This window comes from Dermacentor andersoni, chromosome 1, assembly GCF_023375885.2.
Source record: "Dermacentor andersoni chromosome 1, qqDerAnde1_hic_scaffold, whole genome shotgun sequence".
NCBI lineage: Eukaryota > Metazoa > Arthropoda > Arachnida > Ixodida > Ixodidae > Dermacentor > Dermacentor andersoni.
Window position 1 is genome coordinate 354408178 of NC_092814.1, and position 14390 is coordinate 354422567.

Below are 14390 nucleotides of genomic sequence, written 5' to 3' on the forward strand. Positions count from 1 at the left end.
AGAGTCAATGTATAAGAACATCTGACATTTCGGGCGCAAAAAACCTTCGCCGTCTGAATTCCCGTTTCTTTTTTTTTTTTTTTTCTGCCATGACCGCAGGTCCGAAACGGCATTAATCGAAGCCACCACCACCACCGCCGTTTTGATTATCGCGCGTCCTCGAGTAGGCGCTCTCGCACGCAGATCCGCTGGCAGCCGTAGTCACACCGCGGTGACGCTAGGCTTAGCTACTTCGACATTCGCTTCCAAGCTTCTTGCTGTTCGGCCCCGTGTTTTTGCCGCTGTTAACAATTTGCTACTGTTAGCAATGGTGCCGAATACGCCTTTGTAATCCTCGCCAGTGGCTTGGAAGCTCGGAAAGCACGACGAGTTGAATTATGCCGGTTCTCGAAAGTCAGCTTCTCAACACAGCAGCGTTAAGCGGTGAAGCATACGGGAAGTATCATTGCGGTGAAGCATATCAAGAGTGGGAAGGGGCAATTGTCACGGGACACAGTATGTATTCCTTAATCATACACGCGTGCACGCGCCGTCTCCTTTCACAGTACGAGCACCGATACGCCTAATAAGTATACTGGCAGGCCTTGAGATCTATTTCGGACCTGCCTGTGGCGATTTGAACCCTTGGGCGCAGTAAAAGGCATGGATTCGGATGTTTTGCAGCCTATAGAGAGTCCGAAAATCGGACGTTGACTGTACTCAGTTATACGAATCGATTTATGAACATTAAGATAATTCAGTTCTCGACTCGATTATATTTGGTGATATACTCGGCCGAAGTCGATGAATTGCACGCAGCCTTACCAGGGCGCTCGGTTGGTTTCAGGAAAAAAGAAAATTTAATTTTGGAGTTTTTACGTGGTGAAACCGCAATCTGATTATGAGGCACGTACGCCTGTCTTGGTACAAGGGTTGTCCGGGTCATCAACTCCAACTGAAACAATTTCTATACCCGACGCCGGCATAGGGAACGGCGACGAAAGCAGCGCCTATGTACGAAGATATTACCGATTAGCCACTGGAAGGCATGCAGATTGTATTGCATACGCGTGTTCATGCACGCAGATTCACGCATTTGCATGTGCAGTTTGGAACTTTCTGTCAATCTATGCGCAGTTGCAGTAGTTGCCAGCTTCAACTGTTGTCGAAAACATGTATGCATGATCTTGGAACCAATCGCCGGTTATCCACTCATACGAACATATTAGCGGCAAGCTTCTCGCTATGGCTTGTGGAAACCTTGCCGGTCAGATCTGCCAACAGCCAGTTTTCGCCATGGCACACTGCATTGGCCATTAGGCCTAATCGCTAGTGCTTCGAAAGGTCTGTCGGGTATCGGTGACAAAAGTTACGGTTTTATGCCGAATCGACTTATATCTATTCATGGCCACACGACACGCAGGAAGCCGACTACCTGCCTCACAGCGAAAGTGAGTGTACGGTATGGTACGAATGTTGATCTGCTCTGCCATCACTCTGCACATGCCTAATACATTAGTACATGCCTCTGTACTAACACACCGTACAGAGCCATGTCATCTTGGTGCCGGTAATAGACACATAGTCTCTCGTCGAGCTTCTAGCATCGTTATTGGGCGTAATACACATTTTGTCTAGTGTGGTCAAAGCACATCGGTTATTTGGAATGCACATAAAACATTTGCCATCACTTTCTGTCTTTTTGCCTGATGGTGCAAATTGTTCTAGCCCGTTTGTAATTTTATGTCTCTGTTGGCTTTGCGTCTTGCTTCACTGTTGAGTAGCACACACTGATTGCACTGTGGTAACAAGCGTTTCCAAATGGCTGCAGATTACTACACTGAAAGTGTTTCAAAAAGACAAATTTTTCTGCCCCGAAACTGCTTCAAAATGCTGACGTAGCTGCTCCCAAACAGCTCCAGAATGACAGTTTTCCTGCACCAAAAATTGCTTCAAATCCTAAATTGGCTGGACCACCTATGGAAGCCCAATACTAGTTTCTCATCTTCCACTTTCGATGGCTTTTGATGACCTAGACAAATTGAATGCAAAGCAAGTGACAGTGAAATTTTAATCAGCTTCCTCATTGCATAACACACTGCCATCTGTGAATGAGCCTGTAGCTGTTCTTGAGCTAGTTTCAATGTATTCTCCCACACACTTAAACACATGCCAGAATGCACTTTCCTGGGTAGATAATGATGCAAGAAGTAGTATTTAATTGCATTGTGAAGTTTTATTGTTCCATTCTTTGAGCAATTTCTTTACATATTGTGGCAATGCTGATGCATGCCAATCTACCGCACCCATTAATCTGGTTTCTATCTTTGATGGCTGCATTCACACAGGTGAGCAATACTAAGATATCTTAGAGCTGATGTTTAGGGGCACATAAAAAAAGTTCTGACAGAACCCATCTCAGGATAACTGTCAATGTTAATTTGATTAGTATTCAAGCAATGTAGCCAGCCACTATATAACAATGAAGGTATATCGTAGTGACGACACTGATGACTTAATTGACTTGCAAATTTTGTATCCATCACTTCGGTACTGTCCCCCATATGCGCACATTAGGTGATGGTGCATGGAGTAGGACATGTATTTGAAAGCACTGAAGTCATTGAGCTCCCTTACAAACATGGTCAAGTACCCCAACTGTCCACAATGTGGGTACGTCTCCTTCATTAACTTTGTGTACCAGATGCTTTAAGGATGTTCGAAGTCTGCATTGAAGTATCTATTATAATCGTTAAACCTCCACGGCTGTGTTTACGATTCGGCCTACTACCAAATTGCCCACGGTTCATCAGGTGTCTTATGCGCATGAATGGGATGCGGTGCCAAATTAGACGACCGCTGCTTTTGTTCAAACAACCCCAGTTGGTTGAAACTGAGGCTGTGCTGTAGCTTGCCTTGAAGTTTGCAATCGCCTTAGGTACACAAAAACGAATAAGCCAACCTGTCTGTCTTCTGCATGTTTGATCTTCTATGCACAGGACCTCTGTGTGATCGTGACCCATGGAAGAAGAAGCCTTGCATTAACGGCGGTGTCTGCGTGGAGGATTGGCGGGGTAACAGCACGCAATGCCTGTGCCGGGGGCCGTGGAGTGGCAGCGCATGTCAGGAGCCTGCCCCCGATGCCCAATGTGATCAGCCATCCAAAATGTGCCGGAATGGGGGCAGCTGTGTGACTGGCAGTGTCCAGAGTCGCACCTTCTGCCAGTGCCCGCCAGGTGAGTTTGTCACTGCTGGTTCTCGTTACACTTGCATATTATGAATAGGGCCATAAGAAAATTGGTAAAAGATTGCCCGCTACTTGTTTAATACCTAGAAAGAAAGGGAAGCCTTGATGTAGTGGCAAAAAATAAAGCATGAATGCGTATTTCAGAAGTGAAGATGGCTTTAAATACTTTGCCATAGCAGTCATGGCTATAAAACAACCTTTTGCCCTTTGATGTTCCTGTGCAAGAACTTCGGGAAGATATAGATATGGTATTGAGGGTACGTTTTCTTTGCAGGTGCTCATAGTTCCACTGGGGGGTACTATAAAATGTTGGATATTGCGAGGATACTTGACTGTGGCGTGTCCCCTGACATTCACCTTTCCCGCACGACTCTCGCCTTCTAATGTTTGGCTTCCTCACACATGCCATGGCACATACTAGGCATATGGTGCCACAGTTATACAGCAGCAAGGGAAGGGGCGCAGGTTGGCACACGTCTCCTTTTTTAGCACGGCCGTGGCTGCGCAGGGCTGTCAGTGTGACTGAGCACACACGTGGCCTGCATGCCCTGTTTTAGAGGTAATCTACTGTGTGTGCATAGTTGGCTGAGCTGAGATGGTGCGGCATTGTGCGCTGTCTTCCTGTGTGTTTAGCGCTGGATGTTATGTAACCTTGAGTTTCGGAGACACGTTGAAGCGAAAGGCAGACTAAGCACTTGCTCGCCGCTACCGCTGCTTTTTGTGAAAGTGCCATCCCACTGCGGGCAACACTATCAGTAACTGATGCAGGTTGGATGCAAAGTCGTGTCTGGCTTTGCTTCATACCGCTGATGTGAAGATATTGTTGACACGGCATGAAGCTGTATCTTTCGTCGCTGACTTTCAAATTCAACAAAATGATTTTTTTTATCATTCAAATTAGCTTTCTTTGATTGCCCGATAATCCAGAAGTTATTGCGGCCCCTTTCGTGCAAAAAAAGTCCATTGGCGACTGTACTTATCTGCATAACAGATTGAAGTTGAATATAACGAAATTATGATGGAACACAGCAGATTGCAAATTTTACCAACTTCATTATATTGAGGTTTAACTGTGTTTACATCTAAATTTGCTAACATCAATGCCGTCACTTTTATTTATGGCGATAGCAATTATATACAGACATTCTAGGTGCATTTTTGCCGTTGGCGTTGCCGTCCTCACACTGTCCTGCTATTCACATTACATCTGTGGCCCATGCATGGAGGATTAGGAGGGGTCCCGAGACGCACAGTGTGTTTGACTGCAAAAGTGATGAAGCACTTGGGTGCACGTGGGTGCACCATTGTGCTCCGCTCAATTGCTTCTGCCAGAGCCAGGGCGGCACTCTAGCTTCCAATGCTGGCATGAGAATTGTTTGCACACACACATTCCTGCTGAGCAGCTGCTGTGTTCATACACCGCATCGTCGTGCACACAGTGGCGTGAGCAGAATTAATGTCAAGCTGAATTTATGTGATCCTTTCTTTGGATACTGACAAATGCCGACGGTTATCCTTTGGTCTCATCTTGTGCACCATTTAGGCATGATGCGTGCAACACTGCTGGCAGGCTTCTCATCATGCCTGCATCCTGAATGCCTTCAGTGCAATGCTAAACTTTGCTATCGCTTTCAAGGTGCCTTTGGCTGAAGCTGAAATTTTTTTACCCCTGTGGACATTGTCAAAGAGGTTGCATATTTCCTCTCTCTGTTGTTTTTCAACAGGGTATGCAGGTGTCTACTGTGAGCAGCATGTCGGTGAGTGCCAGCTGGGCCTGTGCCACCATGGTGGTGTCTGCACTGAAGGCCCTGTTGGGCCACTCTGCAACTGCCAGAACACTGGTATGTAAATGTACTAAAGGCAGCATCCTTTCTTTTTTCCCCCCCCCTCTTGTTAGCCTAGTTCTTGTGCTCAGGGTAAATATGGACATCCCAAGCTCAAAAATGCAGTACCTGTCGGGAATTGACAAAATTCTGCAAAGGTTCAGTTACTACTGCAAATAGTGTTTGCATTACAAACATTATTTATACTGTAGCACCAGAAGTACTAAACTTTGAGGTAGCCTGAACTGTGCATGTGGGAAACCTGCATATGTTAAAAAGGTTCCAATTCCATCACGTTATTCCTGTGACATTGAAATGGATCTCAACTAGAGGTGGGCGAATATCGACTTTTTCTTATGTGAATCTAATGCAAATAAGTAAGTATTGAATATTGAATAGTCAGAAGCAGATGCATATATTTACAGCAGGAATATTTATTACAGTATAATAAAACACAACTGTACTGACTAAGTGCAAAAAGAGACAGCTAACTAGCAAGGACAAAGGATCAGCTTTAAACACAAGATAATTGTCATTAAAAGAACTGCATGAACAGCCTCTTAACATCTTTAGAGCCTGGTTCCAAACAAGCTTTCCAAGAATAATAAGCTGTTGATGACTACCTTTCCGAGAACGTTAAATAAATGATTAATAAAAAAAAGATGAAAAGTTGTTAAAAAATAGAAAAAAAAAGCTGCTGAAAGACTGTGCCGTAAACACGTGTTGGAATGAAAAGATCACGGGTCGTAGTGTAAAAGGTAAAAATGCTATTTCACTAGACTGCCCAAACCACTGACACACTACAAGCAAAAGTTACAGGTTGACATGTAGGCTTCTGCCTCAAAACTGAAAACAAAGCTTGCATTACCCATTTTCTTTCTGCCTTGCTTTGAAAACTTTTGTTGTTGTCTCACTTCCGATAATTTATCATACTTTGCTTAACAGATGGAGGACAGCAAAATAACTTTAACAGTCCGTTGTTGCAACATACAGTCAAACCCACTTATAATGATATTGGTTTTACCACTATATTGGTTATAACAATGAGAAGCTGCTGCACTGTCAACTTTTGTGTGTTTTGCATCGTGAAATAACCCGCTTACTACAATTCCCAGATGCCGCATTATTTGTTATAACGATAAAGTCTGGCTGCTGGGTGCCCATGCCAATAGTTAGTGAAATGCAAAATCCTTGAAAAGAAAAAAAGAACATGAGAAATTCGAGCTGCTGCTTGATGGTCCGCTGCCCCAACAGCCGCCACGTGCTCATTTTCCAGCCTTTTCCGCATGCCTCTCTCCCGTTGCCCTTCCACCCCTCTGAACGCGAATGGGCTGCGCCCATAGCTCTATGCCGCGCTACCTTCCGAAACACGAATGGACCATGCCCACAGTGCTGCTCCCAGATTGCTCTCTGGCTCCTCATTCAGCGTAGTTCTGCAAACAGCTTAATCACTCGCGTTCGTCTTTGTTGGTTGCGTCGAAATCATTCCTGGCCACCTGGTTTCTCAGCCTCATTTGACTCGCCGCTGAAACGCAAGGTGGCTGATCCGCCCGCTTATCATTGGCAATGCACAACGTTGCCGGATAAAAGAAAGTGCACGGCTATAGATTTGGAAACTAAGTGCTTCTAACCAATGAGGCGATCGTCTCGAACATGATTGCATCGGATAGCGACGGCGACGATGGCAGCGATGATGTGGTAGGGCAGGCTGCCTCAGTGTTGTCCTCACAGGAGACCTGGCAGATGATTCAGTCCCTCCAGAGCATCATTTTCGCTAGGAACCTTCCGCTGCACTACGTGGAGCACCTGGATGCCTTGGAGAAGGATGTCTGCAAGCTTCGCGTAAAGAATGCAAGGCTGATGAACGTAGGCTTTTCTCGTGCAAGCCAGCGAGAAGTATGTTGCAAGATGCTTGTGGCGATCTCTCTTCAGCGTTTCTTCTGAATTGCTCGAGCTGACAGGCTGCCGCGGCAACCTTCTTGCATTTTTTAAAAGGCCACTTTTGGGGCGACTTAAGCGATGCCTCAGCGGAGCTCGCATATCGCTTGCTGCCTGTGACCCCTCTTTGCAATTGTCATAGCAGTGCCATTCTTTAATGCCAACAGCCGCAGTTTGTTACACGCGATCGGAGCACCCAGGAAGCAGTTAAACGAGTGAACACAATCAGCAGCCAGATGGAGGAAGGTGGTGGGGAGGGGCACTGGCCCCACCATTGTAGTTTTCTCACATCAGCTCTGCCATCCCCCTAATTTGATTCTTTAATGCAACCCGGTTGTAACAGTTATAGGTTATAACAACGGAATTTTCGAGTCATTTGAATATTGTTATAAGTGGGTTTGACTGTATTTGGTTATTTTCAAATATTTGAAAATACACAATTGTTCCTTTTTGTATACAAATACAGATAGTTAGTGGGTAATATTCTATTCATGTTCAAAAACTTTATATATTCACCTACCCCTAATCGCTATACGCTTGCTAACTTCCCGTTTGTCACTGTGAATCACAAACTTGCCCAAGTCTACTCATTTGTACAAAACACATGAACTTGGAAAAAGGGGATCTTGCTGCTGGTTTTCTCTTGCTTTTTTGTTTGATGCAGTGCTTGCATGAATGCTACCCCTGCTTTTTCTCAGCCGGCTGTGTGCTTTCTGCCCCACCTAATGACAAAACTCCTCCTTTACTCCCCGTATAAAGCAAGCAAATGTGGCCGAGACAAAGTTAGAGTGCATCGTTTGGGTAATTAAGGCTACAGTTGTCACAGCGAGTGTACAGTGAATAGTGCAGGAATCATGCCCCCCCCCCCCCCCCTTTTGTTTCTTTATTAAGGCCATTGTGCTAAGTTTTTACAGTTCTTCCAACTGTTCCTTCTCAGAGCACCTTCTCAGAGATTGGAATGTTAAGGGAATATTGCCTTTTGTGCGAATTCTACCTATTGGCCAATGGGCTGCGAACTTCAGCACTTTTATTGTTAACTGCCCAATTTTTAGAGCTTGTTTACAATCGCCCTGTGACACCAATAACTGTACGATTCTTCTTGTGTTCAGTTAAAAAAATATTTCAATAGACTATGAATACAGTGACCTACTTAATTTGTAACTTTTTGCATTTGCTCCATCATTTGGGCCTTCCCGCAGCACTTCCACCTATTCAATGGAACCACTGATGGCAGCTGAAATTTTGGCTGCTATTATACCATGTGTTTCACGTAACTAGAACTAAACTTAAAAAAATAACATGGTACACCTTAGACGAACGAGACCAATGACATATTGTTCACAGTTGTCTCAAGTTACTTGGGCTGTTTTATTTAAGTACAATTCGTTAGCTAATTAGTTTATTTTAATTATCCAAAATTTTAAATATTTATTTGGACCGTAAGTTATATTTGAAAAGTTGAAGAGCATGCCCAGAAGCATTCAATGATGCTGTTTCCTTGATGTTATCTTTTACATGCTTCTTTTTTTCCAGCATCTGAAGAAAGCCCGCGAAGTATAAAAAATGCCAAAGCTACGCTCTTGCATGTCTGAATGGCAGCTGTAAAAAAAAAAAAGCCAAGTGTTTGCATTTGTCTTCAGTGCCGGCCTGTCTCTCATCAGTTAGGACTGTGGCAGATATCAATCTTCCAAACAAGGGTGCTGATGTGCGCTGGACACTGAAGGCAGGTCGCTTTTTTTTTTTTTGCAATGTGCATGCAGGCTTCATTCTTTAGAAACACAATTGAGAGCGCTGCCATCCAGATCACAATTACTTAATTTTTTAAATACCTTGCGGGCTTTCTTAAGATGCTGAAAGTAGAATCATGTGAAAGATGACGTCAAGAAACAGCTTCATTGGGTGTTTCTCAGCATACTCTGGAACTTTTCAAATACGACTTATGGCCTGAATAAATGTTTAAAATGTTGGATAATTAAAGAAGTTGCAGTTTTGCCCGAAAGTCGAAGCATCGATTGCGATAGCAAATTAGCAGACAGCCATACGAAGTAGGGATAGTACTTCTATTGGCCGTATCAACTTGTAAACATTCACTTGCTAACTAAATTAACAAGCATGGCGTCGCACATGAACGAGCAAATATGAACACATCTCACTCAATGACCGTGCACACTCGCTGTCAAAACGCTGGAGTGAGAAAGCGCAGCAGCAGCGAGTGAATTGACTATCGTGCTGCCTCTCGCTTCAACGCGAACTAAGTGGCCAGAACACAGCGCACGCAAAGCTATCGGCACTCGGCACACTAAAGCCCCATCGCAGTTCTCTTTCATATAGGGCCTGCATGGCCACACCATACGTAGCCACCGCTGGAGTAGAATCTCCCCCCGGTGCCTTGCATGCGACGGAAGACGGTGTGCTTCCTCCCCACTTTTGTCTGTTGCGTGCGCGAGATTGAGCCACCATTGTCAGCTCAGCCTAGCATGCTTTCGCTTGCACATGCAGCATATGGCGCGACGACGATGTTATCGTCCTTGGACTTTATATGGAACCTCACGGTGATGGTAGAAATGTGCCTGGAGTGTCCATATAATTGCTGTTACAATAATAAACAAATTTGCTTACTAAAAGTGGGTCACTAAAAGAAATCGGCCTTGATAGCCCTGCATTTCTTTTTACAGCTCGAGGACATCTTTTGCATTGTTCTGTGTATGCAACATCCTGAACCAAAACCCTGTTATTTTGTTGTTGCTCTAGAGCTTGTTGGGCCTAAAGTTTGGGTGGCAACATTGAAAAGCAGCACATAGAAACACTTGTCCATATTATAGTTTTGTTACCTTTTATCAAATGCTGTGCCCTGCTTGCCTGGTGGACGGTACCTCGATTTTTAAATCTGGCACACTGCAGTCTTATTTCATCAATTGAAAGGTGCCCATGTATAAAAGAAAAATTAACAGAGAGACACAAACATGGAGTTGCCAAGCAAACTGAAAAAATGCACACACTGGCACCAAATTATGAGGTTAAGTTCAATTTAGAAAGAGGTGGGGAGACGAATCCCTGTGGCAGTGGCCCAACTTCTGAAAAGTGATTGTGAATTGTTACAACAGCAAAACTTGCCATTACCAGATCTTGCTGGTCGTCCTTCTGTATTAGTGCTGGTGTACCTGCGCTAATTTAAGGCCATCTGTTGCACTTGTATTGGGCCATCATCCCAGGAATTTACGTAATTAATTTTTTCTAAATGCATAGGCTACTAGATAGTGCAGAGGTATAGGCTACTAGATTCACACTTTCTTGACGTTTGAGCTGTCAGCTTATGCATGCTCCAGTAAGCATTGTGTTTTTTATTGTTATGTGTGCATATACACACTTATCCAGGCTTCCGTGGTCCACTGTGTGATGAGGATGTTGACGAATGTGCGGAGGACGGCAAGAACATCTGCCTAAATGGCGGCAGCTGTTTCAACCAGCCAGGAGGCTTTGAGTGCGTCTGCCCACCCGGATTTGGGGGGCCACACTGCGAGCAGGCTGTTGGCCCGTGCAAGGACAGCTCTCCCTGCATGCACAATGGCACTTGCCAGGAGGTCGATGGGGGCCTTAGCGGCAACACAAACTTCACCTGCCACTGCAGTGGTGTCCACTCGGGGCGCCACTGTGAGCTGCCTCGGACATCTTGCACGCACTGGAGTTGCACACTCGGCACCCAGTGCAGGGCGCAGCTTTGGTGCGGCTGCTTGCCTGGATATCGAGAGGGTAAGAGCCGAGATCGGCAGTTTCCACCAACCTGCCGATTCTTCTTTGTGTTTCATCTTGCCCTGCAGCACCTAATTAGAGTAGTTTCCAACCGCATTTTGCATAAACGAGCTTGCACTGCCACATGCTGTGTGAGCCGCCATTGTGCTGCTGTGCATGCACACGATCCCGGAAAGTAGCAATTTATTGCCCAGATAATGTTAAAAATAAATGGTTGGGTTCAATGTCCCGAAGGTGCAAAGTGGGTTATGAGAGAAGCTGTAGTGGAGGGCTTCGTGTTACTTTTGACCACCTGAGGCTCTTTAAAGGGACACCAAATAGAAACACCAAATCAGATTAGGCAGGTAAAGTATGCTTTCAAAAGTAAATTTCTTAAAATTCTGCGCTAAGAGGCTGAATACTTCAAGAGAAAATATAGGCCAAGGTTGCATGAATTTTGCACTGAAAGCCCTGCTCCAGCATGTCGATGTAACGTAACGGATTTCAAACTATTTTCTTGTATTTTAGTTGTTGTGGTGCTTCAGAAGTTAAACTTGGCAAATTCAGTCTCTGGCTCCTTTAAAATGCGGTGTGGTTCATATTTACTAGTAAAAAAAAAATTATGTGGGCCTGAGCAGATGTCGTCAGAATTTATGGCATCACTATGAGCTGTTGTGGGAACTTCTGGGCAGGGTCGCCACCCGTCTTTCATTTTCTCGTCTTTTGTGCCTCGCCCATCCTCTTCTCACGGTAGGAGTGCCTTCTTTGTTTTGGTATTGTAGAAGGATAACGTAATCATACCGCTCAAGTTAGTTTTCTCTTTAGGGACTCTTTAACATGCACCAAAAGCACGGTAAACAATATATTTGGATTCTGTCCCATCGGAATTTGACCACTCCGGCTGGAAATGAAGTCTGTGACTTTGTGCTCAGCAGGAGAATGTCATAACACAAATGTCAAGCAGGTATAGATGTAGTATTTGTTCTATTTGGTTGACAGGAATTCTAGTGCCTTTGTATGTAGCCCAAGGATTTATGTGAGGTGGCCCTGTTTACATGCTACATGATCATTTGTGACATGAATTTTTTTTTGGTGGGAGGGGGGCGGGCAGGCCTGCATACGAATGCAAGCTGGAAGTACCGTGATATAGATTCATGCCCACTTAAATGCTGTTGTAGACAACTGCCAACCTCCCCTGCACTGCAAACATGGGAAGAACTGAGTACCCTTGCTATTGTCCCATTCCTGCAAAATTCACAATCTGGCAAATCACAATTTTGTCGCTCCTGTTGCCGGTCACTTGTGCTAATCTTTTTCTATTGCTGGTTTACTCGTTTTGCAATCGTGTGAAGCCTGAGCACGAATGAATACATGTATAACCTACATTGGTGGCATGAATATTTGTGGCACTATTTGGTGGCACGAGCAGCTTTCTGAGAACCCCATGTGTGTGTGTGCGTGTGATGACGGCCTTATACGAGTATTTACATGACGTCATGGTAGTAGACAGTTTAATTTCACAGCCTGATCGAATCCTTTCGCACCCCCAAGAATCGGGTGTCTCTCGGTGGCGTAATCTTCCTTTGTGTAATTGTCTTATACAGTTAAACCTTAATATAATGAAGTAGGTAAAATCAGCAATTTGCTTCATTATATCGAAATTTTGTTGGATTGAAATTCGACTTTTTATGCCAATAACTACAGTTGCCGATCGATTTTTCTTACAAGGAAAGGGACCGCAGAATTTCCAGAATTATCGGGAAATCGAAAAAAGCAAATTTGAATGGGAAAACAATCTTGATAAATTTGGGAGTTGGCGACAAATGATACGGTTTCATGCCACGTTGACAATATCTTCGCATCAGCAGTACGAATTAAGCGGAGCCAGCCGTGCTTTCGCGTGCACTCTGCCCCCGCAGCTGATAGCCTGCACTTGGACTAAGCGCCGGCAGCGGGGAGCGAATGCTTCGTCTGCCTCTCGCTTCAAAGGGTCAGTGAAACTCGAGATTGCGCAATCTCCAGTATTAAACGCGCGGGAAGACAGCTAACATGATGGCCACGCCTTCTCGGCATGCCCACTCTTTGCACACGCGGCGGATTACCTCTAAAGCAGGGTGCGCAGCTGTGTATGCGCTCAGCCATGCTTACAGCCATTCGCTGCCACGGCCGAGACGGATGCCAGCTATGTTGAAGCACCAAGTTAGTCCTCTCCCCCTGTGCATATTTAAAATATTGTGTCTGTGCATGGTGTTTACAGTGGAAATTGGAGAAAAATGAGGAAAGTGAGGAAATACGGGTGAGGCAGCTGCCACTGGTGCTTCCAATGCGTCTGTCCTGTCATTGTCAAGATTTGCAAAAAAAAAAGCGATAGTATGAATTAAAAGTCATGCACGTCCGCACTGACAATGCCGCAGTAAGCCACAATAAAATTTTAAGTGAAAAGGTAGAGGAAACTCAAAAGAAACCTTTGGAGGGGGCTTGGGCCCCAGAGCCTACAAATTGCCTAGTTAAACATGTGAATTTGCCAGCAGATCCTGCCACGGGCCAGTGTGTGCGGCCATCGAACTGCTCGTCGCCTTCGAATCCATGCCTGCATGGAGGCACATGCTACGACTCCAGCCAGTCTCCATCACTGCAGACAGGAGGGCGGGCTTCATACCAGTGCTTCTGTGCAGCTGGTTTCCGTGGAAGTCACTGTGAGGTCGCCGTCACCAGTGACCCCTGCGATGTCAACCCTTGCCAGAACGGAGCCACGTAATACATTACTGCATACTTTTTCAATTATGTTTGCCTTTCACTCATGGGCTGGAAGGCATTGTTTGGTGATATTAAGCCACAAAATGAGATATGTGTATGTAAATGGTGTTTTGTTTTTTATAATGTTGCTAAATGGACCCCATTTTAGTTTTTCAAGTTTGGTGTACTGAAGACTGTGCTGAAGGGTATTGTAGCATGGCATTTTCATTTGCACTTACTGCAGTGACTGACTGATTTTTCAGACCCGGAGGGGACTGCAAAGTCTTAAAAAACAAATTTCAGTGAAAAAAAGTTATTATGCAAAAAGCTTGTTAGTATAGTATACATTTGCTTAGTCTTCTGCCTCAGTGCAGGGATATCTGCATGAGATTTTCTGACAGTCATTTGCGTCGCGCTTGCCTGATGCACATTTTTCGTGTGTTGCACATCCTTGTAATGAATGCCACAAAGTGTGATTATGCATGCAACCTGGACTGAACATAGCCTACAGCATCAGTCGTGTTGTACCACTTCAGTCTAAATACAGTCGAGCCCACATATAACAATACCGGTTTTAACAATGTATCGGTTATGACAATGAGAAGCTGCTGCATTGTCAACTTTTGTATGTTTTCTATGTTGAAATAACCCGCTTACTACAATGCCGCCACGCCGCATTATCAGTTATAATGATGATGTCTGGCAGCTGGGTATCCGTGTCGAAAGGTAATGAAATACGAAATCCTTACAAAAAAAAGAGAAATTTGAACCACTGCACAATTGCCTGCTGCGCGCTCATTTTCCAGCCGTCTCCGCATCGCCAGCCTCGTGCCTCTCCCGTCGCCCTTCCACCTCTCCGAACCAGAATGGGCTGCGCACATAGCCCTATGCCGCTCCACCCTCCAAAACACACCAACTACGCTGACAGTGCTGTGCCG

General features: G+C 44.9%; 1 protein-coding gene across 1 annotated transcript in view; it reads left to right on the forward strand.

Moving 5' to 3' along the window:
- crb (cell polarity complex component crumbs) overlaps window positions 1–14390 on the forward strand; it is a 223778-nt gene that overhangs the window by 115386 nt on the left and 94002 nt on the right. Inside the window, exons 5-8 of the mRNA XM_050166508.2 lie at window positions 2979–3215; window positions 4951–5067; window positions 10363–10737; window positions 13248–13470. Coding sequence (XP_050022465.1) covers window positions 2979–3215; window positions 4951–5067; window positions 10363–10737; window positions 13248–13470 — 952 coding nt within the window. The remainder of the gene's footprint in view (window positions 1–2978; window positions 3216–4950; window positions 5068–10362; window positions 10738–13247; window positions 13471–14390) is intronic.